This window comes from Oryctolagus cuniculus, chromosome 17 (assembly GCF_964237555.1).
Source record: "Oryctolagus cuniculus chromosome 17, mOryCun1.1, whole genome shotgun sequence".
In the NCBI taxonomy this organism is placed as follows: Eukaryota; Metazoa; Chordata; class Mammalia; order Lagomorpha; family Leporidae; genus Oryctolagus; species Oryctolagus cuniculus.
Window position 1 is genome coordinate 38,197,996 of NC_091448.1, and position 25,226 is coordinate 38,223,221.

Genomic DNA, 25,226 nt, shown 5'->3' on the forward strand with positions numbered 1-25,226 from the left:
AGAGAATGCCTTCTAGTCTGGTTTTTTATTTTTTTTTTTTTTCGGGGCCCATGGAATCCCACACTTCCTCATTCTGCAAAGGCATCAAGCACCTCCTCCCCACAGGCATTTAAGCAGTCAAGAACTAGGCTCACTGACCTCAGCACGCTTCCCACTTTCCTTAATCCCTAAATCTTTACGCCTCACACTCACGGGGAGCCCACGCCACTCCCCGTTCCCTGAAGGCAGGATGCTTCACATCCCCCTGGCCGTCATCCGTGAACATGGCCCGCTCCTTGTCCCTAGCCGTCGCTTGTTCTGAAAGCCGCCTTCTGCTGCGTGCCCAACAGGCTGGACTCTGGAGAGGGATGGAGCTATTTGTGCTGCTGAGTCATGGAACTGACTGGGGAAGGACTTGGGCGAGAAGCAGCAAGGAGGCAGCACACAATCACTCCAATTCGAGATCTGGCTATTTTCGGGTTGGCGTGTCAAAAAATGCGGCACTACACGAATGCCCAGGACAAGACGCTTATCCGAGGCAAGACGTGAACTCGTGTTTTACCCCGAGTCGTGTTTTGCGTCGCTTTCAGAGAAAGGTTCACTTTGCCTCATTTCTAAAGCTCTGTTCTCTTCTTAGGAAGGCAAAAATAAGTCTTTCCCTCCTGTGCCTTTGTAAAAAGCTCTCCCGGGGTGATCACCCAAGTGCCTTTGATGTTATATTTTTATCTGGGAAGCAGACAAAACTTTTAGATAGTCCAGCCCCCGCAGCGTGACTCCGACTCGGCTCGGCCAGCGCCGATCTGGAGCTGGCGAGGAGCTCGGGGTTGCAGATGTCGGGGGCGGCGGCGCACAGCGCGGCTGCTCGGCCTCCTCCCCACCCCCGACTGGGCAGCGGCGACGAGCCGGGGCCCCTGGGCGTCGGCCTCCCGGCCGCCCCCGGGCTCGGCTCACCTGCCCGAGGCGCTGCCCAAAGCCAGCTGGCAGCGGCTTGCTGGAGCAGCGCGGCGCGGACCTCAGGGGAAGACCCGCACTCGGAGGGGCGCTCGAGGAAGCCGCGGAGGCACGGGCTGGGGTCTCGCAGCAGGCGGAGACGGCCGTGAGGATGCCTCCTTCTGGGTCTCGGACCGGACACCGCCCGTGTCAGAGCGGCCGCAACTCACTCCGCAGCCGCCTGGCACTTCTTCCCCTGAACTCTGCGGCCGGGCGCCGAGGGCCGAGGGCCGAGGGGGAGGACGAGGGCCGGGCGCCCGGGCGCTCACGGCGGGCTTCACGCCTTTGTGCCGGGCCGGTTTTCTGAGCCCCGATCCTCTCACACCCCCAAAGTACCCCAGTCCCTACACACACACACACACACAGCACCCCCTCCTCCAACCCGGCTCAGGGCCACGACGTAAAGTGGGGAAAAGGAGTCGTAAACCCGTGACAAGCCAGGAGACGGCAGCCGGGACCCCGGACCCGAGGCGCTCCCCGGCCGCCGCGCACGCGCACGCGCCCAGCGCCCTCCTCCCCGCGCCGAGCGCCCCCCCGGGAGCCGGCGGCGGGGCGCAGGGAGCGTGCGCGCGGCCCGCCCCGGGCGCGGGCGGAGGGGCGGGGGAGGGGTGCGCGCGCGGCGTCCAGCCCGCAGAAGCTGGGAAGCGCGCCGGAGGACGGAGCCCAGGCGCGAGTCGGCGGAGCCGGTGAGGAGCCTGCAGGGCTGGGGCACTGGGGGCGGGCCGGGTGCGACCGCGCGCCGGCGGGGCTGGGGGTCCTGGGGGAGCCGGGACCCGCGCGAGACCTCCGTCTCTGAAAACTTTTGTGCCGGCGCCCGCACCTGCTCTGCTCCCGGGCGGTTCTCCCGACCTCTGGGGTGGCGCGAGGAGGGGAGGCCCGGGCCCTCCGCAGCGCCCTCTCGTCCCGGAGAGGTCCTGGCTCGCCGGCCCCGGGCGCGCCCCCGGCTGCCCCCCTCGGCGGGTGCGGGGCGGCCTCGGGACTCCGCACCCCACGCTCGGTCGCCAGCATCCTGGTTCCTGACCCTGGCTCTCGGCCCGGCCACGGCCTCTCCCGCCTCACCCCGCCGTCAGCATCCTCGGGGCGGGCGCGGCGGCTTCTGGCATCTCCCACGGCTTCTGGTGCGCACTGGTGGAGGGGCGCCCTGCCTGGCGCGGCGCCGGGTCCTGGACGCGCGGTTTCTCTGCGGCGGGCGATCGGTGCTAGCAGCGGTCCTTCCCCGCCCCAGCTCGGGCGCGAAGCGGGGTTGTGCGTGTGAGAGGGGAGCTGTGTGCGTGGCCGCCCGAAGTGGATTGTATAACTACATTTTATTTCGGTGGATGTTGCCAAGGGTGCCAGCCAGTGTTATGGTAACGGGGCATCCCGGAGGCAAGGCAAAGGGGAGTCGCTTGCAAATACAGTTTTCCGTGTAGGGATTTTTTTTTTTTTTTAAAGAACCTCCCCTTGTACTTTCCATGCGGCGGGACCTCAAGGCGTTTAGCTTGTGTGAACTCGTTAGCCGTCCATTACAGTTTTCTAAGAGCCAGGTGGAGAGCTTCGCCGTCGCGTTTGACGAAGGAAGAGCGAACTTTACTCAGGGAAAGGACTGTGGGCCCAGAGACTGAAGCCAGGGTTCGCGGGTGTCCCCAGCCCGGACGGCCACTGTGCAGGGTCAGGGTGTGTGTGGGGGTCCCCCCTGCCGGGTCCGGGTCTGCCACGGAGACTCGGGCCAAGTCCCAGCCGCGGCCACGGAGGTGCCGCTTCTCGGGGCAGTTGCGGGAGTGTGTCTGGAAGATGCGCTGCGGGTCGTGGGCGCGCGAGGGCTCCGGGACTAAGCGGCCGCCCTCCTCTGCCCGAGACACCTGAGCATGGCGCGCGGGAGCCGCACCTGGCGGGGGAGCGGATTCCCGGGAGCAGGCAGGCCGAGGCCGCGCGCGGCGCCCTGACACGCGGGCCCGGCTCCTGCCCCCGGCTCTGACTCATCTTCTGACGCTTGGGGGAGGAGAGATCGGCGCTGGGTATTTTTGGCTTTCCCCCATAAAATGGGAAACAGTTGCCTCGGTCCCGAGTCTTGAACGGCGTCTCGGCGGGCTTCTCGTCGGCAGTCCTCCTCTTGGCTGGCCGCAGGTACGCTGTCTGTCCTACTCTGCAGTGGCCCCAGCGTGTGTTCGTACTGGCCGGGTGTGGACGTCTGCGAGATCCTTTAGACCTGAGCAGAAACGCGGACGTTTAAAAGATGAGCTTTTGGGGGGGGGGGGTGGCTGGTGCTTTCCTTTGCATTTGGAGTTTTGTTTTAAAGGCAAGGTGGGTTCAAGTGCTTTTTTGTTGATATCATGAGAAATGTGATATTCATTCTCTGTATAAAAAATTAAAACTTTACTAATAAGGTTAAAACCTTTTAGGCATCTTTCTCAAAAGTAACTGCTTGTGCATCCTTTTAGACTTTTTACAGCATTTTCTTAAATGTCTGCACCGACTTTTTTTTTTTTAAACTGCAATTAATTTTTAGATTGAGTGGCCCTACTCTTAGAGATTGGCTTGTGTTCAGAACAAGTGGCATTTTTTTTTTTTTTTTTAAAGTAGCACGCAGGATGCAATGTTCTGTTAACCCTGACAGCATGCTGTGTTGCTTAGGCCATCGGGCAAAAATGACCTTTTCTTAAACAGCTTCAGAATCATTGAATCTTTGCAGTCCTGGGCTTTCCTCTCACATGCAAATACGAGCTTCTTGGAATTGCTTAGAGCCAATAGTGTTGTTGTCTTTGCTTGTAAGGAGGCATGATAGGGAGTGGAAGGCAGGGAGAGTTGCTACCGCAACGGAGGCCTGGGTATAAACTTACAGAGCTAACATTTAAAGTGGCAGCTTTATTATTTACAAAAGCTTCCGTGGGGTGAAGACGAAGAAAGCAAAGTGTTGATGTGGGCACAGCTGAGAAGAGTCACTTCAGGAAATGAGTGAAAATAAAATTCACATCAGGGACGCGTGGATTTGTACATTAACCGGCAGCTGTGCTGAGTACCAGGGTAAGAGGCAAGTCAGGCCCCTGACCGTAGGAAGGGGACAGGCTAATATGACACTCAGGGAGCCAGTGCTGCTTCCTCAGAGTGGCCAGGATTGTTGTCCTGGTCTCCGTTCCTGGAGAGCAACAGTAACGCTTTTCCTTGTGGACACAGGTATAACACAGATGGGTACCTGCTCAGTCGCTTTAAAGAAAACACAAGGATGGCCATCTCCTCCTGGCCCAGCTCCCCGGCACGTGACCTGGCCAGTAGCTACCCTGAGTCGAAGGAAATCTCTTCTTTTTCTAAAGTTTTTATCTGCTACAATTAAATCTCTAAGCATGCTAGTTTTAATTTGCTTGTTTTTCACCTCTATGCAAATGGAATCAAAATAGGTGTTCTTTAGGATTCTCCTCCTTTTGAGTCACCCTCCCACACACACACACTTTTTGTTTACTTAAATTTCTTCAGCGTGCTGTTTTTGAAGATTCGGCTGTGTTGCCTGTGACTGTAGTTCACTATTGTATGACCATGCCACAGACTGTCTATTCACTGTTGATAGACATCTGAGTTATTTCTGGTCTGGGGCAATTATGAATAGTTGTGGGCCGCGTGGGCGCATCCTCAGCTTTATGAGTTGATGCCTTTTCTCCAAAGTGGTTGTCACCAATTTACATTCCTTCAGTGCTGTCAGCCTTGGATGTGTGATCTCACGTCCTTGCTCTTTGCTCGTAATGTGCTTGGGTATTCCGTGAGTGACTAAATGGACCTCTGGCCCATCAGGTACCAGTGTATTTCAGTTTAAGTTTAGTTATATGGTTTGCACCAACTTCACCTCCTAACACCAGGAATGTGTTTCCCCTGTCTTTGGTTGGCAGATATCTAATAGATTCTTTACATTGGTTTTTGTTTTGAGTAGTGATAGGGTAATTTAAATATGCAAAGTGAAGTACTAAATATAAGTGTTTTGTACCTGGAAACCTTGTAGCGGTCTTGAGTGAATCCTGCCTCCGGTGAATTACTGCCTCTGCCCAATCCTGAGTGTGTACCACAGTCAGTGTGTGAAGTGCACAGGGACCCAGAGTCCTCATTACAGAACCTGCGGAGGTCAGGGCCACACACTGCACCTGCTTATTCACTCAGAGACAGACCCTGGCTACTACTTCTCTGGGTAGTTCCAAAATAATCACATTAGCCGCATCCTCTTTGCTACAGAACAGACAGCTCTGATAATCTTTAGAATGTATATTTATCTAAATCTTCCTTTGTATGCGAATGTAGAGGTGGTGTAGAGGGAGAGAATTTCTGCTTTCTGAGGAGTTGCCGACTTTGAGTGCCTGTGTTTAGTTTTGCTAGCTGGATTTAAAGCCAGGCCGTGTGTGCGGGAGGCGGAGGGAGGATGAGGAGGCCACCTGGGGACAGTTGTTAGATTCCAGACTTTGCTGAGTATCTTTGGTGAACCCACACTGTGTGCCGGTAGAGCAGAAGGCGCTGTAATCCTACAGGTTTACCAGATCCCTTCGGGGGATCCATTTTCTTTCCTGGAAGGATGCTGGAGTGTGAGATCCACAGTTCCTTTTTATTTCTTCCGTGAGGCATCTTAGAAAATGGCTACATTACTCTCTTGTCAGTGCTTACTTACATGTCACAAATACTTTTTTGCTTATTATGGTAAAGATTTTTTTAGAACCTCTAATCAAAATTTTAAAAACCCCATATGTGTAAATTAGAAGTTTTCAAGAAAAGATACTCAGGGGCGAGCATTTGGCGCCGTGGTTAACACGCCTCTGGGGACGCCCACCTCGAATGTCATGGTGCTTGGGTTTGAATTCTGGTTCTGCTCCCTAGTGCAGCCTCATTAATGCACACCCTGGGAGGCAGCAGGTGAGGGCTTAAGTACTTGGATCCCTGCCGCCTATGTGGGAGACCAGTTTTGAGTTCTCGGCTCCTGGCTCTGGCTTGGCCCAGCCCTGCCTGTTGTGGGCATTTGGGGAGTGAACTAGCAGACAGGAGATCCCTGTATCTCCTGCTTTTCAATTAAAAAAAAGAAATAAAAAGACACACTGTGAGGAGGATTAAAAAGTGGTGTCATCACCTTTCAACTGCGGTGACAGCAGGGCTGGTCCTCTATGTGTCTGATACCTCCTTGGTCTTCCAGTGGGCGGACCCACAGAGGAGCCTCATGGCCCCACAAGCTGCAGGGCAGGGGCAGCATGAGCCCCGGGGAAGAGCCGGGTGTGACCATCATGGTCGTGCCCTGGTGTGGGAGTACGTGGCCCATGCAGCAAACCTTGGCATTTTCCATTCTTGACCTTAAACTACGAAGAGTGACCTCCCATTTGGCTCCAGCTGCTTTTCCACTCCTCCTGCCCTCGAGATCTCTGGACGGAAAAGCTCTTTAGAAACTCATGTGCAGCGGCTGCCTTTTTCCCAGGACAGTCTCGGCATCAATGGCCTGTGGCAGGCTTTTTGACTCCTTAGGTCTTTGAGTTTGTGGGTAGGGGTGAGAAGCCCCTTTGACATGTAGGTGGCAGAGAGGTGGTGAGTGAGGCACCAGCCTTCCTGGCCTGGGAGAGAGACCATGAGGTGGGTTTGCTTGAAGTCTAGAGGAAGCACTGGTGAGAACAGCAGTGCAGCATTTGTTACTGTAAATGTGAAATCAGGATTTATAATTAAGAATCTGCTGACGTGGCTGTTGTACTACTCTGGCGTCTGCCAAGTTCTCTCACCAAATCGACTTGACTCGTTGTTCCTACTCCTGTGTAGGCTGCTGCCAGACACAGGCTAGAGACTGAAGAGGGGTCTTGGACTGACAGCCACTTGCAGTTAATGTTCTTCTTCTTTTTAAAATATTTATTTATTTTTATTTATTAGGCAGTTAGAGGCAGACACACACACACACACACACACACATACGAGATACTTTCCATTCTCTGATTCATTCCCCAGATGGCTGCAGAACAGCTAGATATGGCTCAGGCCCAAGGCAGGAACCTAGAACTCCATCCAGGCTTGAACCATCTTCTGCTCCTTTCCTGGGCACATTAGCAGGAAGCTGGATTGGAAGTGGGAGCAGCACTCATATGGGATGCTGGTGTCCCAGGTGGCAGTTAAATCCAGTGTGCCACAGTGCTGAGCCATGAAAACATACACACACACACACACACACACACACATTTACATAATGATTTAGTGGTTTATTTGAAAGGTAGAGTTATAGGGAGAGATGGAGAGACAGATCTTCCATCCGCTGGTTCACTCCCAAAATTACCACAATGGTTGGGGCTGAGCCAGCCCAAAGCCAGGAGCAAGAAGCTTCCTCCGGGTCTCCCACGTGGGTGCAGAGGCCCAAGGACTTGGGCCATCCTCTGCTCCTTCCCAGTTACATTAGAAGGGAACTGGATCAGAAGAGGAGCAGCCAGGACATGAACTGGTGCCCACATGGGATGCTAGCGTTGAGGGTGGCTTAACCCACTGTGCCAGAATGGCGGCCCCAAGAAGATAATATTTTTAAAAATAAATTACATTTATGGAGTTCCAGTTATCTTCTGGGAAATTAAAGTAGATGACATTTCTCTTGTGCTGGCTTCTACAGCACATATCCTAAAATTGGAACAGTATCCGTCTTCTCCCAGTAGCATCTTAGTCTTACTTGTCAGTTCCTCCTAGAGGTGCTTGCTAGAAATGTGAACGCCCAGGCCTTCACTCGCGGAACTCCATTAGGTCTGGGGTGAAGTCTCAGCGTCTGCAGCCCAGCAAGTCTCACGAAGGCTCCGCTGGCCACACTGGAAAACTGCGTCACCACTCCAGGATGGTGTGTAGCTCGCTAACTTCAACTGAGCGTTGACAAACTTTCTGAAAAAGGGCCAGGTCGTAAGAATGTCAGGCAGTGGGCCCCATGGTTCCGTGACAACTGCTTAACACTGCCAGTCTAGCACAGAAGGGTGAATGTAACGAATCAGTGTGACTGTGTCCCAGAACAACTTTACTCATGAACACTGACATTATTTCAAGTTCATATCATTTAAATGTGCCATGACATACTATTCTTCTGATTTCTCTTTTAGTCATTAAAATATATATACATACAAACCATTCTTAGATCATGGGCAGAACAAAAACAAGTGGTGGGCTCGCACTAGTGCCAGTGTGGCTGAGACTCAGTGGTTAACTCCTGACTTGAACAAAAAAGAGTGATATTCAGAGGCCACTGCATTCTAAGATTTGTTTATTTGAAAGTTGGAGTAGGGACTGGCGCTGTAGCCTAGTGGGTAAAGCCACTGCTTGCAGTGCTGGCATCCCCTATGGGTGCCAGTTCGAGGCCTGGCTGCTCCACTTCTAATCAGCTCTCTGCTTTAGCCTGGGAAAGATGGCCCATGTGCTTGGGTCCCTGCACCTGCATGGGAGACCCTGAAGAAGCTCCTAGCTTTGGATCGGCACAGCTCCGGCCGTTGGCAGCCATCTGGGGAGTGAACCAGTGGATGAAAGATTTTTCTCTCTCTCTGCCTCTGCCTCTCTGTAACTCTGCCTCTAAAATAAATAAATCTTAAAAAAAAAAAATAAAGTTGGAGTGACAGAGATCATCCGTCTACTGGTTCACTCCCCAAATTGCCCCCCACCCTGCAACATCCACAACTGGGCCGGGGGGAAGCCAGGGGCCCAGAACTCCATCTGGGTCTCTCAAGTGGGTAACAGGGGCCCAAGCACTGAGTCATCATCCACTGTCTGTCTCCCAGGATGTGTTAGCAGGAAGTGGGATCTGAAGCAGGGCAGTGGCACTCTGATACCGGATGCAGGCCTCACCAGCCCCGGCTTAACCTGCTGCATCAGCCATACACCTGCCAGACTGCATTCTCTTACAGTATGCGTAGTAATTTAGGAATATTTCAACAGTTAGTAATGAAGTCTTCTAAGAACTGTGTACCTTGTCTTACTGTATTGTATGACAGTATTTTTTTAGGAGACAAAGCCAAGGGACTGACTTTGGAATCCCTTGCCTTTTGACCCCGTTCAGCCGAAAACTCGATTCCTCCCTTTGCTGTAGGGTGGGTCAGAGTCAGAGCTGTCCTCAAAGAGGGGTAGGCCTGCATGGCAGGGGTATGTGGCTTCATCCAGCAAAGCACCCTGCCCAGAAACTAATGGGTAACCACAGATGCTTTTGATTTATAAAGAGAAATGGGAGATGAATGTATTAATACTTTACAAATGAACTTAATTGGGTATTTAAAAGAAAAGTGGAGGGCCAGTGCTGCAATGCCAGCATCCTGTATGGGCACTGATTCGAGTTCCAGCTGCTCCACTTCCTATCCAGCTCCCTGCTAATGCACCTGGGAAAGCAGTGGACGAAGGCCCAAGTACCTGGTGCTCACACCTACATGGGAAACCTGGAGGAAGCTCCTGGCTTTGGTCTGGCCCAGCCCTGCCATTGTGGCCATTTGGGGAGTGAACCAATGGGTGGAGCTCTCTCCTCTCTCTGTTTCCCTGTCTGTCTCTCTGTTAAAATAAATCCATCTTTTTTGGAGGGGGTGGCGAGTGGAATTGGGCCAGGTATATACTCAGGAAAATGTTGAAGCTCACTGTCCAGTGTTCAGGATTTTGAGGTATCTAGTGTTACGTCAAAGGGTGATTAACTCCTAAGTACTGAGCTAGTCCTGTGAACTTTATTCTTTTTTACAAGTTCTTTTTTCGTCTTCCTTCAATGATGAACTTTAAGGACTGGTGTATTTGCAAGAGGACCTGAGCTTTCTGAAGTGTCCCAGTCCTCCTTGAGAGGGCAGCAGTGACTTGGGTAGCTCTGAGGCCAGTCCACACCTTCCTGAAGCTCACTGCTGACGTGGGGTGTTCTTCTCAGTACTTTGCCTGTAGATGTCCTGACTTATATAAATCAAAGTTCCTTATTTGGTTAAACATCTGTGACGCCCATCTATCTTGGATCACTTACTCCAGGAAGATTTTAAACAATTATTTATGTTGGCTCTTGTTTGGTGCAAACTAGAAGTCATTTTATACAAGTTTAAATCTAATTGTGGATTTAGCAAGATTTTCTTGGTTAATTTTTTTTAAATTATTTGTTTGAAAGAGTTTTTTTTTTTTCCTTTATTTATTTGAAAGTCAGAGTTACACAAATAGAGGAGAGGCAGAGAAAGAGAGGTCTTCCACGTTCTGGCTTACTCCTCTATTGGCTGCAACGGCTGGAGCAGCACTGATCCGAAGCCAGGAGCCAGGAGCTTCTTCTGGGTCTTCCACATGGGTGCAGAGGCCCAAGGACTTGGGCCATCTTCTACTGCTCTCCCAGGCCATAGCAGAGAGCTGGATCGGAAGTGGAGCAGCCGGAACTTGAACCAGTGCCCATATGGGATGCTGGCACTGTAGGTGGCGGCTTTACTCGCTACACCACAGCGCTGACCCCAGATATAGAGATTTTCTAAATGCTCGTTCACTCCCAGCAGTAGCTGGGGCTGGGCCAGGTGGAAAGCAGGAGCTGGGAACCCAGTGTGGGTCTCCCATGTCGGTGGCAGGAACTCGAGTGCCTGAGCCATGACCGCTGCCTCCCGAGGAACTGGAATGGATCTGGGACTCCAGTCCAGAACTCTGCTATGGGACATGGGCACCCCAAGCAGAGCAGCGTCCTAGCTGCCACACCAAACACCCGGCCCTCTTGGTTTCATTTTATCAGACGTTTCATACCCAGAGACCATCTCATACCACTAACATTTCAGGGTTTTGAGAGATTAATATCCAGATTGTAGATAAGGCACAATCAGGCTGATCGTATGTTCCCTAATTCCTTTCCCTTTTGTCTTTTTCCCCCAGTGCACTGTGTGTTTGGTAGTCTTTAGATCGGCTGATCTGTTGTGGTCAGATTATATGACTAAATTAACAAAAGGACAGCTCGGGGAAGGAGAGTTCTGGTCCCAGTGGGGTTACTCATTTTCTGCCGGACTCTGGGAAAGCCTCTTGAACTCCATTTGCCTCCGATTCCCCATCTGGGAACTGCAGCAGTGGAGTGATACTGATCTGGGCTCTGAGAGCCGAGCAGGCCCTGGCTTCACCAGGACAGGTGCTGGCGTTTACTTTCAGGCAAGTCCACTGGGACAGAATAAGGCAGAGGAGTGAGCGCGGCACTGTGCACCCTTTGTGTGTGTAGATCACCTGGGATAACTGCAGAGTTTGTAGGTCTCGGGATAGAGCCTGAACATTGCATTTCTGCCAGGCTCCAGGTGGTGTCTGTGCCGCTGGAAGTTGGGTCACACTTGGAACTGCAACTAAGGAGGCAGCGCATTTTACATTTTTCAAGTTTTATTTTTATTTGAAAGGCAGAATGACATAAGTCTTCCATCTGCTGATTCCCAGATGCCTGCGACAGCCATGCCTGGGCCAGGCTCAAGCCAGGAGCACCATCTGGGTCTCCCATATTGTCGGCAGAGATCCAAGTACTTGAGTCGTCGTCTGCTACCTGTCAGGTGTGCAGCAGTGGGAAGCTGGGTCAGAAGCAGACACAGGACTCAGCCCCAGGTGATGCAATATAGGATGTGGGCACCACGGGTGGCGGCTTAACCTGCTCTACCACGACTCTACCACGACTCTTGGACCTGGCTGCGTATCTTAGATGGACTGTAAAAGTGTGATAGTACAATTTATGACATATCTCTAAGAAACAACTTAGTTTTTCAACACTGTGGACTGTTTACTGTTCGACTAGTCATTCAGTTTACCTCATGTTAGTCTCTTTTTAAAGATTTTTTTATTTTTTTGGAAGTCAAGACTTAGAGGGAGAGATCTGCTGGTGCATTCCCCAAATGGCTGCTGGGCCAGGCCCACGCCAGGAGCCTGGATCTTCAGTTAAGTCTCCCACATGGGTGGCAGGGCCCCAGGTACTTGGGCCTTCTCTGCTGCTTTTCTCAGGCCATTAGCAGGGAGTTGGATTTGAAGTGGAGCGCTAAGGCTTGAACCAGTGCCCATATGGGATGCCAGTGTCACAGGCGGCAGCTTTACCTGCTACACCACAGTACTGGCCCTGTTAGTCTGCTCTTGTTGTCATTTGTCTTTTCTATATTTCTTTCTTTCAAATGATAAATATCTTAGCACAGAGTTATATATCTGTTACCTGACATATTTTATAATCACTATTGCTGCATAACACAATTCCAAAATGTGGTAGTGTCACGTAACTATTTGCATTGTGCTCCTGTAGGCCAGGAATTTGGGCCTAATGTAGTAGGGACAAACTTGTGTTTGCTTCACACTGGAGTCTGGAGTCTCCACTGGGAGGTGCAAAGCCTGGGGGTGACTTGGTATTTGGGAACTGGAGTCATACTGAGGTGTTTTTACCCACATCTCTAAGTAGTTGATCTTGGCTGTCAGCTGGGACCTCGGCCAGTCTGGTGACTGGAATACTTACATAGGGTCTTTCCCACTTGGTAGTTCTGTTGGGCTAGTTTGTGCTTCCTCAGATCATGGAAGCCTGGCCGAAGAGCAGGTCCCAGGAGAGCCAGGGAGAAGTTGTGAAATGATTACCCTCTGGCCAACCAGGCCTCATCTGCTGTGCTCTTGAGGTTGAGGCAGTCACAGGTCTCTCCAGGGCGAAGGGGAGGGTGCTCACCCCACTCCGGTGGGAGGAGTGTCAAGGTTACGTTGCAAGAACGTTATGTGGGATGGGAGGTGTTGTCCTGGCCATCCTGGGAAAAGCATCCTGCAACAGTCCACAACATTTTTTTTTTATATATTTATTTGAAAGAGAGAGGGGTCGGGGAGAGGGAGAGGTGTGTTTTCCCTCCACTGGTTCACTCCCCGAATGGCTGCAGTGGCCAAGTCTGGGCCAGGTCAAAGCCTGGAGCTTCATCTAGATCTCCCTTGTGGTTGCAGGGCCCCAGCACCTGGGCCATCCGCTGCTTTCCCAGGCATATCAGCAGGGAGCTGGATCAGAAGTGGAACAGCTGGGACCTGAATTGGTGCCAGTAAGGGATGCTGGCGCTGCAGACAGCAGCTGAACCCTCTGTGCCACAGCACTGGCCCCAATCCACAACATTTTGCATAGTGGGCATATCACATGAACTCAGTACTTCCTGTGTGAATGAGTGTTAAGTACCTGGAGTACTGACGTGAATGAGGACTAGATCCAGTCCCAGATGTGAACAGATTACTCCAGGGTATGCAGAGATGCATGTCTTACTCCTGCTCCCAGCATGGACGGTCTGTGTGCTTACATAAGCCTAAGCCGCTTATGTCAGCACAGGGTGTGTTTCCATGTTCATCAGGTGGGATGCCTGTTGTCTTTGGGCTGTGGCCTATTCTACATGCAGCAGCGAGCTAGAGCTTTACAGTGATCAGCCGCGGATAGGCTTGGGCATATATTTCCCGTGGCTGGTGGCCCGTGTATGGACATCAAGATGGGCCGTCTGCCTAGATCCAGGTAGGCAGTCGCTGCACAGCTGTGTGTCACAGTGGGAAGCATCTGCAGCAGAGCCAGAATGGTGAGCGTCTCTAACTGTATCCACATTGAGCCTCACCTCCGAATGCTGTCATTACCTGTTAACCAGTGTGGTGGGAAAGGCAACACTGGCCTGTCCTGCAAATGTACAGGTGTTTCAGGTGACTGAGAACAAACTGAGAATATCTATTTAGTTTAATAGGAATACAGCTCAATAATTGCTTTACTTTTATATTTATAAAAAGATTTACTTATTAACTGAAAGGCAAAAAGAGGAGAGAGGTCGATCTTCCATTGCTGGTTCATTCCCCAAATGGCCACAACGGCTGGGCTGGGCTGAAGTCAGGAGCTTCCTCAAGGTCTCCCACGTGGTTAGCAGGGCCCAGTACTTGAGCCCTCTTCCACTGCTCATTAGCGAGGAGCTGGATTAGAAGGGGAGCAGCCGGGACTTGAACCAGTGCCAGCCCCCTTAAATTTGATTCCTTCATGTTATACCAGAAAGTGATTTTTCCTTAATGAAAGATTATTATATTGTGGGCCGGCGCCGTGGCTCACTAGGCTAATCCTCTGCCTAGCGGTGCCGGCACACCGGGTTCTAGTCCCGGTTGGGGCGCCGGATTCTGTCCCGGTTGCCCCTCTTCCAGGCCAGCCCTCTGCTGTGGCCAGGGAGTGCAGTGGAGGATGGCCCAGGTGCTTGGGCCCTGCACCCCATGGGAGACCAAGAAAAGCTCCTGGCTCCTGCCATCGGATCAGCGCGGTGCGCCGGCCGCGGCGGCCATTGGAGGGTGAACCAACGGCAAAAGGAAGACCTTTCTCTCTGTCTCTCTCTCTCTCACTGTCCACTCTGCCTGTCAAAAAATAAATAAATAAATAAATAAATAAAAAAAGATTGTTATTGTTATATTGTGATTTTATTTTTAAGAGTGAATATTTTAACTCCCCCCCCCCAGTGGAACACATCTCTGACTTCATGAGGAAAACAGTACTTATTTATGACAATGTAGGCTAAAATGCTTCTCTTTTATAGAGTGACTTTAAGGTATCTTTTTCCCTCTAAGAAAGTACATATTTACTTCCGTGGAAGGAGAAAGTGTGATTACATAAGCTTTTCAGATATAAAAAGTAACACTGTAGGCCTCCAATGTATACTCTGACCCCTGAAATTCCTAAAGCTAAAAATATTGTAGTCAGATCATCTTACAGAGTCATCTGTAACCCCACTGTGGCCGTTTTCTGCTTGTTCAACATGAGAAGAAATAGCGGTCGATGGGATTTCAGTCCTCTGCTGATGCTGTTAAAACCGCAGAATAGAAGGCTCCCCGGCGGTTGGGAGTCATTGCCCCAGGTGTGGTGGATGCTGGTGCTGACACCCCAGGGGCTCACTAGTGCAGGCAGCAGCCAGTCAGCATTAGCTTAGCTGTTACTGAGATTACAGGCCCCTGGGCAGCTGCTCACCCCGCAGAGACGAACACCATCTTTGGCAACATCTCTGACAGTTAACAAATACTGCCTGCACTAGTGAGCGGTGCTTCCTCCGAGAAGTCTATGCAGCTGCCAGAGCAAGCGGAGAAGCGGGACACCATGGACAGCGCCATGGACCGTCTTCCTTGTGCGGCCAGGGGAGTGGCCTGCTCACTCCGTGCCACACCCTCTTTGATCCTTCAGATAAGGGTCCCGCTCTCCTGACACATCTCCTGAGTTGATTTTGATGCACCAATGATACAACAGCAATTAAAAAAAAAATCTTTACCAGATCAGGTTCTGCTAACCTTAGACTTGAACCACACTGGGGCTTCTTACAGTGCCTGTCTGGGACTCCCTGCTGCGGTCCCTCTGCTGTCGGGAGGGCTGTGGCAGTTGCTCCCTATTCTCAACACCAGGTAAAAACTGCAGCAGCTCAGAGCACCTGGGCTGTCTTTTCTGTAAATAGCATCTGAAGCGTGTTCTTCCGAGGCAGATCCAAGACCCCGCTCGTGCACTGCCCTGCCGGCTTGTGGTCTAACAGTGCTGCTAAGGCAGGTCATGAAGACATGGCCGCCCTGCACACTCACGGACAGGAGCAGCGTGTGCACTCCTTGGCTTTTTCCTGGTTTAACTGAAACGATGTCCCCCTTTCTGAGCCTTGTGTGTTTCAGACTGTGGTGAGGGTCAGGAGTGCTTGTCCCGGAAGTAGCCGTAGTACCTGTGTCCTCCCAGTGCTCTCGGGCAGAAGTTGCTTTTTAAAACTTGGGCCCAGCTTTGGCGCTTGAAGCAGGCTTGCTGGCATGAGACTGACTAGCAGCAGCAGGGGTAGAGCATCCTGTCTGTCTCACTTGGATTCTGCCCTGGGGACTCACAATCTGTCTTCCCAGCAGCACCACATGCCCTGTCACCACTCAGCGAGTGAGAACGAACAGAAGAGCTGTCCCGGCCACCCATTACGCACCGGGGGCCTTGATGAAGACCTTTGTGCTGGGAGAGGGGGCAAGCAGCTTCCCTGTAGGCACAGGGATTCGCAAGGATGAGGCCCCGTTAATTCGACAACAACTAGATAACCTACTTGGGAATCTGATTAGCATCTTCCAGATTTTCCACATGGAAGACAAAGCCAGCAGAGTGTGAAAGCCTAATTTTGTGTTTATTAACACTATGACTCTGCTTTTTAAACTGCTGGGACTCTGCCAGGGAGGACTTGGAAGGGACAGAGCTCTGCTCTGCTGTAGGAAAGGATGTTGTCCTCTAACGGTTTCTGCCCTTTTGGCATCTTATCCAACACACACCTAAACCTCTTCATGGTGCAGTTTTCCCTGTGGCATTACAGTCCCCAAAAAGGGGTAAGGAAGCTTCCTGCAAAGACTTGGGCGCTGCTGGCACCAGCACTCTTTGAGTGTCTGTCTGGAAGGGATGGATTTGGGCAGTGTCCCACAGCACCCACCTCTGCAGCAGCCGCACACCCCACCCCAGAACTGCTCAATCAGAAACTTGGGGGTGGGCCCAGCAATCCCTCCAGGGACAATGTCGTCATTGTCTTGACAATTTTCTTTTAAAAATTATCTTAAAATGATCTAGGAAGGTGTATGTCTGTACAGAGACCTGTACATGAACCCTCACGGCAGCTTTTGTTGGAGGAGCAACACTGTGTGTTGACAGGTGAACGGATAAGCAAGATGTGGTCTATGTTGAATGGGGACAAAGGAATGGGTTTTAAAGGAACAGGAGGAGATTTTAAGGGGTGATGGCTATGTTCATTATTAGAAGAGCATGGTGTCTTTATAAAAGGCTATTTCAAAAAGTTCATGGGAAGATGGAGTGAACATGTGTATTCTGGTGCAAAAAAGTTTTGAAATCCTGCATACTGTTTTCATGTCATGCATTTTTCCATGAACTTTTTAAAGACTGCTCATTTTGATGTCAGAATTCATCAAGCTGCACATGTGACCAAGCTGTATGTCAGTTTGTACATTGTTACAGCTGGCAGAAAGTAAAAACCTAAGTGTGGTGGCTACCTGGGCAGGGCGAGAGAGGAAGGCCTGTAATGACGTCTCCCGGGTGTTCACCATATTCCTACACAGATGAATTAAGAGGGCTGGGGTGGAAGACAAAGCGGAGTGGAGAAAGTGTCAGATTGTTCTGCGCACTGACACCAGTCATGGCTGTAGCAGCACCTGTAGTGTTGCTGTTCCTGAAGTGTCCCGACACGCAGGTACAGAGACGCCACGCCCACAGCTGCTGACTCACTTCTTTCCTGGTACAAGACAACACCTGCCGCCTTTGCCGCTTAGCCTCTCTACCCACTGTGCTATCTGGCCCAGTCCCTCCCCTGGCTGGTTGACTATGGGTACAGGAAGAGGCTGCAGCTCATTTTTCCATGTCTCACAGGAACCGCGAGCATCCTGCAGCACCTTACGTTGCATCACTATGCTGTGGTCTCTGAGTCACCGCCTTTAAAAAAATTGTTATTGCCAAAACTGTATTTAACATGGTTTATGTAACGAAAAGCTGAGACTTAGGTGGACATTTCTTGCTGGCACATTCTTTAGATGTGCATACGAACTGTTTAGCTGACCTCGTATTTCCTAGTTTTCTTCCAGCCTGATTTAGCAGTGAACACCTGGGATCAGTTCTTTTGAACTCCCTGACCAGCTCTGCCCACACTTCCTTGTCTTCCTAGATCTGAGACTTGCTGTGTCCTCCGTAACCGGCACTGCTCACTGAGGACTTTCTAGATCCAGACCAAGGGCCAGAGTGTTCACCGGATACCTCAGCAAGTGAGTAGCCCCTGTACCCCTTCTCCGTGGCACCCGGGGGCGGTGGTCTCCACGTGACTTGGCAGTGAGGGGAACAGGGATTTCCTTTTCTGTTGTTGCTAATACACACAGGTGGGTTAACTGCTAAATACATCTTAATTCTAACTCATGGAAGGCCAGTGGGATTTGTTCTGGATTTAGAATTAGAGGAAGGCAAAGTTCTCATTTAGCTACACGTAGGCTCAGGTCAGATCCTCATTTATCTTAATTTTAAGATCCTGGCCCTTTCAAATGGTCTGGGTACAGGGACGCTGCCCAAATCCATCCCTTCCAGACTGTACCCATGGCGGTGCCACAGCACAAATGTGACCTAGCTTCTCTGCAGCTGACCCAGTTCCCTTTTCAATGCAGAAGGGCAATTCATTGAATCTGTTACCTGGTGTTTGATCATTTTTAATACCTTTTTAAGTAAGCTCTCTGGGTCTAGAATGAGTTTTAGGGGAACATCAGAATTTTTCTGATCAGAGACCACCTGCCCTGAGTAAGAGCCAAGCCCCTGCGACGTTTCTTTCCTTTTCCAAAAACAGCAGATGATTTCCGCTTGGAGCTCTTTTGCTTTTTAATAGTCACCAGAGAGGCAAGTTCTACGCTGATTGTACACGCTGGCTTCCTAGGCTGTCTGCATCCTTGGAAGGATGTCCTCTGTGAGACTGCCTCCTTCCCATTTGACAAACCCCACAGAAGGCTGTGATGAATCACTGCCATTTACAGCTCTGACACATACCTGTGTTTTGCAGGAAGGAGGCTGTAACTTCGGATTCCTTCGTGAAGGAAAACCACACACTCTGGTCTTGGCCCCGCCGACGATGCAAGTGTGACTGCTGGCATCTTCATGAGCTCCAGAGGTCACAGCACGCTACCGCGGACTCTCATGGCTCCTCGGATGATTTCCGAGGGCGACACAGGAGGCATTGCTCAGATTACCTCCTCTCTCTTCCTGGGCAGAGGCAGTGTGGCCTCCAACCGGCACTTCCTCCAGGCTCGTGGCATCACCTGCATCGTCAATGCAACCATCGAGATCCCCAATTTCAACTGGCCCCAATTTGAATATGTTAAAGTGCCTCTGGCTGACATGCCTCACGCCCCCATTGGACTGTACTTTGACTCCGTGGCTGACAAGATCCACAGTGTGAGCCGGAAGCATGGGGCCACGTTGGTGCACTGTGCCGCAGGGGTGAGCCGCTCGGCCACCCTGTGCATCGCTTACCTGATGAAATTCCACAACGTGTGCCTGCTGGAGGCGTACAACTGGGTGAAGGCCCGGAGACCTGTCATCAGGCCCAACGTAGGCTTCTGGCGGCAGCTGATAGACTACGAGCGCCAGCTCTTTGGGAAGTCGACAGTTAAAATGGTACAGACACCTTATGGCATAGTGCCAGACGTTTATGAGAAAGAGTCCCGCCACCTGATGCCTTACTGGGGGATTTGATGCCACCACAGCCCCATGAGCAGTACCAGCATCTGCTACACACCATCTGCTCTCCTCATCATCTTTCCTTTCAAATGGTTGACTTTTGGTTCTCCCTCCAGTGTTTCTACACTATAGGTGTTCAGGTTTATTTTAAGAGACAGGGAAGGGTGGGAATAAGGGGAATGCATTCATTGCTAGTAACATTTTTAAAACTAGCATTTTGGAATAGCCTTTATGAAAATCTTTAACTGGCTTTTAATCATTTTTAACAATTTAAACAGTTTAACAAACTGGTTCTGCTCTACCCTGAATTTCATACCTTTTGGCACCATGGCAGGTGCAGGAGGAGCTCAGTGCAAAAATCACTTTGGGTCCTGATTAACCCTTTAGAGACAAGCTTTGCCCAAGGCTGCAGACCAGACAAATGCTTAGGGAAGATTAATACCAGCTGCTGTCTCTACTGGATTAGTCCTCTTCTATACTTTCACCTCTATGATTTAGTGACTCTGTAAGTTAAAATAAATAAGCCTTTATTATTTAGTTGTTAAGTAATTACAATGAAGTCTGCTACAAAGATCCTCTTGGAACCAATGTGCCCCAGGATTATATTAGCATTATTTTTAATAAATATATCTGCTTACCATACTAGGATTTTTGCTAATTAAGATTCTTTCCAGTAACTGTGACATTTGATAATGGCTCTGGGGACAATTATGAATGCTACTTAAACTAGATACCACAGCTGCACCACGTCGACATTTCACATTCTTGCTGGTACTAGTACAGAGCATACCCCCTGAAAAAACACCCTGCCTTCCGTTCTCTCGGTAAGTGGAGTGCACTGAAGCAGTGAGTCCACCCATCACAGCAATCTGTTTTTAACACCAGGGGTGCCCCTGCTTGACCACGTACACACCCCCAAGTGCCCTACACCACACCTCACTGTAAGTGATAAGCAGATAACAACAGTGGCTGGTCAGTGGTGGGACGACACCCAGTTCCCTGCCCATTCAACTTGGCAGCCTGACCCACCGGGGCGGGGCAGACACTGAGTGAGCCTCGTCTCTACTCCGCGTTCCTAGGAAACCACAGCGAGTTTGTTTCTGGGTAAGAGAGCCACTTGGAAGTCTCTCCATACAGTTGGTAACAGCAGTTCCAAGGCTGTAGATTGCTTACTCACAGAATCGCTTTCTAGCCTTTCTGGTCTGTTTGGCAGGAAGCCGTAATACACCAGTAGCTCCATACTTAAATTGTGTCTTCCAGATTCTACCTGATCCACAGCAATGGTTTTCCATCTGGACTCTACCTTTTCTTGCGTTATACCATTTGCCTACTTTTAAAAGCATGCTTCATTATTGTCTAAGTAGGAAAAATGAAATGAAATTGATAACAGTGTCCATGGGAAATCAGAAGAACCAACAAACGCAACATCAGCACATGATCCAAACAGTCCAGAGACTGACTTCATTAGTATGAAGCCAGCCGTTTACATCTGTAGTCTGAGTGACAACCTGAGGATAATCATTGTACTACATGAGAAGACACCTGGTGATGGGTGTTCTTGATTATTAAAGAATTTCCTGTGGAAATCCTGGCACTGGGTGTTCTTAGCATCTGGGAAGCCTCACACCGTGCTTTGGCCCCTGTTCCTCTTAGTGACTTGCATCTGTCTGAACTCTTAACTAAGAAAAGAGAAAGTCTAGAAGCATGACATTCTTCTATCTACACTTGTTTTACTGCTAGTAGAATTCAGTAAGTGGTTATTGCAGAAAAGACCCCGAAAATATCATAGAGGTCAAGCTTTATAATGTCTAAACATGTAAAGTAGAGCTATTTATTAAAACGCAAACAAAGGACAAAAGCTACAGCATCTTAAAATACAGGACCAAGTTGCACATCACACAGGGTAACCCATTTCACTGTGGCCCACAGCACGCACTGCTTAATACAGCCACAGTTACAAAACAGCTGTCACACAGGATACGTGTACACTATATTCACATCAGCATACAAGTAATGGAAGTAAGTCAACATTTTTCAAAATGAGAGGTTCTTAGAAAAGTAACGTGTAAAGTGGCATTTTTCACACGCGAGAGCTTAAGTGAGCTTGATCTCCTCACCCTAAGTTTGCAAGGAGAGGGCTGTCTGACATCGTTACTCAGTACACACTTTCCCACAGACAGACTAACCTGTGCACAAAGCAGCACAGGCCCACCAAAGCCGCCCTGCGTGCCGACGTCGGCTGGAACGACCTGCAGCAGGCTGTAGCGCTCCCTCCTCAGAAATGCCAGTGTTATCAGCTCCTCACAAAGGAAGCTGGCCTCCAGGGGCCAGGGGGAATTTCCGCAGTGGTCCCCCAAAGCATAGCAAGCATTTCAAGGCAGGCCTTTCTCTTGACAGCCCCTAGAATCCTCACAGCTAAGAACACACTTAGAAAACAGGCAAGCAGATGATATCTTTAAACAACTAAGACTTAACAAAAAAAATAGTATACGCAAACAAAATATTTAAATAATTTAAAATACGCAAAACCATATGAAAGGTTAGCCAGCAGCCACAGGAAAAATCTGACGTGAATCATATGCCGGTGCACCTGTGCTTCTGTCTCAAGCATGTCCAGACAAAAATCAAATTACTTATCAACCCATAAAAATTTTAAGGGCAAAGCATAATACCAAAAAAGAAAAGTGCTTGTGACTCGCCATTCAAGCACAGAGGTGAAGCCGCCTGACACACACAGGGTGTGGAGGGAGTAACCTTGGTTACCGTTTCCAAGGACACTGGGCTCACGAGGGAAGAGATGAGGTGAAGCTGAAAGCCATGTCGCTATGCAGAAAATCAGCACAGTGCCATTCTGCACTTCCCAGTCATTACGGTGGTTGCTAATGAAACATCCTAAGAACTCAGAGAGGAAAGGTCACGGGGACTTGGCACAGCAAAGGCTTTTTGTTGCCGTGGGCCGAGTTTTCCCCTTGCACCCTCCCCCCAGCGCCACACCTGGGACAGCTGTGATGACACGAGTGCTGTGGAATTACACAGGTGGGGCCCGTTGCCACAGCTCCAGTGTGCAACGCGGAGCCTGTAGAAACACTGGTGCTGCCAGCGCGGGCCCCGGGGACAGCCTGCTGAGAACTGGCTACCTGGGGTGGGCACCAAGCCCATGGTTCACACAGCTGTTGCCGCCACTCCTGGCGGGAGATGGTGTCACCTGCAGTGAATGAGTCGAGCTCCCGGACCCAGCAAGGTGGGGCCGAAGCCTCCACAGCTGCTTACTGTAAATGCTCTGTGCTTTCCCTGGAGGGAAGGTGAGAGGTCTAAGGTGGGGACAGGACAGTTCCCTCAGCGTTTGTCCCGAGATGCGAAAAATCCACAAACTGTGGGAAAGCAGCAGTTCCAGAGACAAAGCCAACCTTCAGTCTACAAATCAACAGTCTGGGGCAGGCCTCCGTCACACACAGCGAAGCACGGAAGAGCCAACGTCTCTGTAGAAAGCACCTAGCACACGACCCAGAGAAATGTGTGTTCTAGATCCTTCTTCCCAGGAACAACACAGCCCTTGACCGCTTAGCTTTTGTTCCCTGATGTTATGCACTTGGTTTCAACGGCAAAGAGTTTCTGCCCCAGACAGCATAAGCCCTTTCCCTCTCGAGTCCGGTGCCGCTTCTGAGCAGTCTCCCTCCAGGCCTCCAGGCCTCCAGGCCTCCAGGCCTCCAGGCCTCCAGGCCTCCAGGCCTCCAGGCCTCCAGGCCTCCAGGCCACGCACACCTCGTCCTCCTCTGCTCACCATTCCTTTCAGCCTGGACCACCTGCAGGTCTCTCAGACACCGCAAGGGGCTTCCACGCGCCGCCTTCCCAGCCTCTCCTGCAAACTACCTTGGTCACAGTCTGCCTGCAGCAAAACGGGGCTCCGGGGACGACCCCAAAGGGAGGGAGATTCCTGCTCGCTCAGGCCGTGGGCAGGCAGAGTTGCTCTCACCAAAGCCCAGGCAGGCTTTAGGGAAGAGGCTTCTTGTGAGCTGACAGTTTTAGCAGTGAAGGAGCGGAGAACGGCTTGGCTGTGCGGCAGGCGTGGGAGCAGTGCCCTCCCCGGCCTGCCATGGGGCTGCCGACGCGCCGCAGCCTCCTACACCAAGAGCGGCGGTCTAGCCGCAGTTTCCCCTTTCCATGCATCCAGACGTGAACAAGCTGAGCGCACGTCCACGCACTCTGCTTCACAGGACACTGGGTGTTCCAGAGAAGACGCCCAGGCGAGGCGTGGTCTTGCTAATTCCAGTCCCACACAACAATAATGTGCTTTCCTTCACGTGGTAACCCCACAGTTCCAGTACTGCAGCAGCAAATTACCCCTCAGTTAAAGAAATCGTGGTCCGTGTTTTAAAACATCTTTAGAGATAAGTGAGCAAGCTCCCAGCACCACGTGCAGCTTGGGTAGGGCAGCTTTATGCCAATCCCAAAGGCTGGCAGTGGGGGCTGGGGATCAGGTTTTCTGGGGGAAGGGCGGAGTGCCCCCACAGTGCTTTCGCCCTTACCTCGCCGGCAAGTCAGCTAGCTTCATGGAGATGAACTCTGCAGGACTCACATTTTATTGGTCCCTGTGCACCCCATGGGTGTCACACACACACACACACACACACACACACACACAGTTGGTGCTTCATAAAGGAGGCTTTCAAAGCAAGTCAGGCAGGATGAGGCCAGGAGGTTTTGGTTCAACACAGTTGATCCAGAAGTTGGCACAGCTGGCGTGATACTGGTGTCCTCCATATGCCAGCTTGAAACTGTCTGTTTCGGAGTTGAATGCCTGCCAGAAATAGAAATGTGGGGCAAGTCAGGCTTTTCTGCATCTATGAGCTTACCAGCAATCAACAGAGACATCTCTCCAGGTCACAGAGCTGAGGCCCGAATGGCACACACAGAGCTAAGCAGGTAGCTACAGAATTCAAGTGAGAATTTTTTTTTTAACCACTAAAGAAAGATTCAGAAAAAGCATCACCATTAGACTCCGTTTACGCAAAGGCGGCCAAGTCTCTCACAGAAAAGGCAGACGGGAGACGGGGAGGTGAGGGGAGTTCATGACAAGGGAACTGAACATAGCCGAGGGGAGTGGGTGATTTCACATCTCCCTGTGCTGAAAGGAGCCCTGGCCCGAGGCGAGGCCAGAGTCTGCCTAGAATGGCAATTCCTTCCATCTCTGTGGCTGAATGCGGCGCTATCATGAAAAATGCTCAAAGAAGGGATAACAGCGCTTAGGGTCAGAAGCCACTGGGAGTGAGCAACTGAATCCACACGATTGAAAAGTCCACAGAGGTTTGAGTTTGGAAAACGGAAGTGGACGATTAAACACGTGAGGACGATTTCCAGATGAGCAGCACTTGTAGGGAAACTCCAGGCAGCCAGAGAGCAGCAGTCCACGCCTCCACCGCTTCCCGAGGCTGGTCCTCTAAAGCACGGCCAGTAAACAAACAAAACTCAACAAGCCCAACAGGCTGCTTTGGTCCGTGACGGCCGAGCCCTGGCTCCGGACCCGTGTGAAAGGACAACTTCCCATCCTGCAGAAGCTGCTCTTCCCGCTCCCCCGTCCATCGCAGAGAAAAATGACTGCACCACGGAAGCCAGTTACAAGACAGGAGCATGCAGACCAGACAGACGAGGGCCCACGCACACGCTAACTGATTCAATCAGACAGTATGGGAACGAAAGTGACTCAGTGAAGAGGTCATGACTGGCACGATTCAGGATGGCAACAGAATCATCCGATTTGCCTTCCACACTCAAAAGTCAGATGGAGACGCTAAGGTAACGCGTAACTGGTTCATACTTTTTTAGGATGTTCTTCTGCAGGCTTCTCTTCTTTCTGAAATAACGTTGAAACCATAAGGTCAACAGAACTCCCACAAGAGGGCCTCTTGCCTCGTGCCAGGCCCTCCACGCTGAACCTTTGCTCTTGGCCACCCCAGTGCGTACAGGGAAGGCCCGCAGCCACTCCCCCCCTCCAGCGGCCCCCACTGCCCCCTGGAAAGGATGTATCTGTTCCCAGGCCGGCTTCCAGGACTCTCAAATCTGCGCCTCTCATCACAAAGCTTGCAGTGAAATAAGCGGGGGGGGGGGGGGGGGGGCGTCCCCAAGGCGTCTTAGGGAGAAGCCTGCGACTCAC

General features: G+C 51.1%; 2 protein-coding genes across 32 annotated transcripts in view; one reads left to right on the forward strand and one right to left on the reverse strand.

Moving 5' to 3' along the window:
- Positions 1–1,515: 1,515 nt before the first annotated feature.
- Positions 1,516–19,717, forward strand: DUSP14 (dual specificity phosphatase 14). Of its 2 annotated transcripts, none has more exons than XM_070061050.1 (3): positions 1,516–1,655; positions 17,526–17,622; positions 18,399–19,717. In XM_070061050.1, the coding sequence occupies exon 3, from the start codon at positions 18,494–18,496 to the stop codon at positions 19,088–19,090; it is 597 nt and encodes a 198-aa protein (XP_069917151.1). In that variant the 5' UTR covers positions 1,516–1,655; positions 17,526–17,622; positions 18,399–18,493; the 3' UTR covers positions 19,091–19,717. The 2 variants fall into 2 exon arrangements, with proteins under 2 accessions (XP_069917151.1, XP_008269377.1); XM_008271155.4 differs by lacking the exon at positions 1,516–1,655 and adding an exon at positions 2,936–3,072.
- Positions 19,718–20,873: 1,156 nt separating this feature from the next.
- Positions 20,874–25,226, reverse strand: part of SYNRG (synergin gamma) — an 89,493-nt gene continuing 85,140 nt past the window's right edge. For 21 of the 30 annotated variants that reach the window (XM_070061040.1, XM_070061044.1, XM_070061036.1 and 18 more), the window contains 2 exons: positions 24,891–24,926; positions 20,874–23,873 (listed from right to left, as the gene is read on the reverse strand). In XM_070061040.1, coding sequence (XP_069917141.1) covers positions 23,742–23,873; positions 24,891–24,926 — 168 coding nt within the window. In that variant the 3' untranslated portion in view covers positions 20,874–23,741. The remainder of the gene's footprint in view (positions 23,874–24,890; positions 24,927–25,226) is intronic. The other 9 variants (XM_070061037.1, XM_070061039.1, XM_051824685.2 and 6 more) reach the window with 3 other exon arrangements.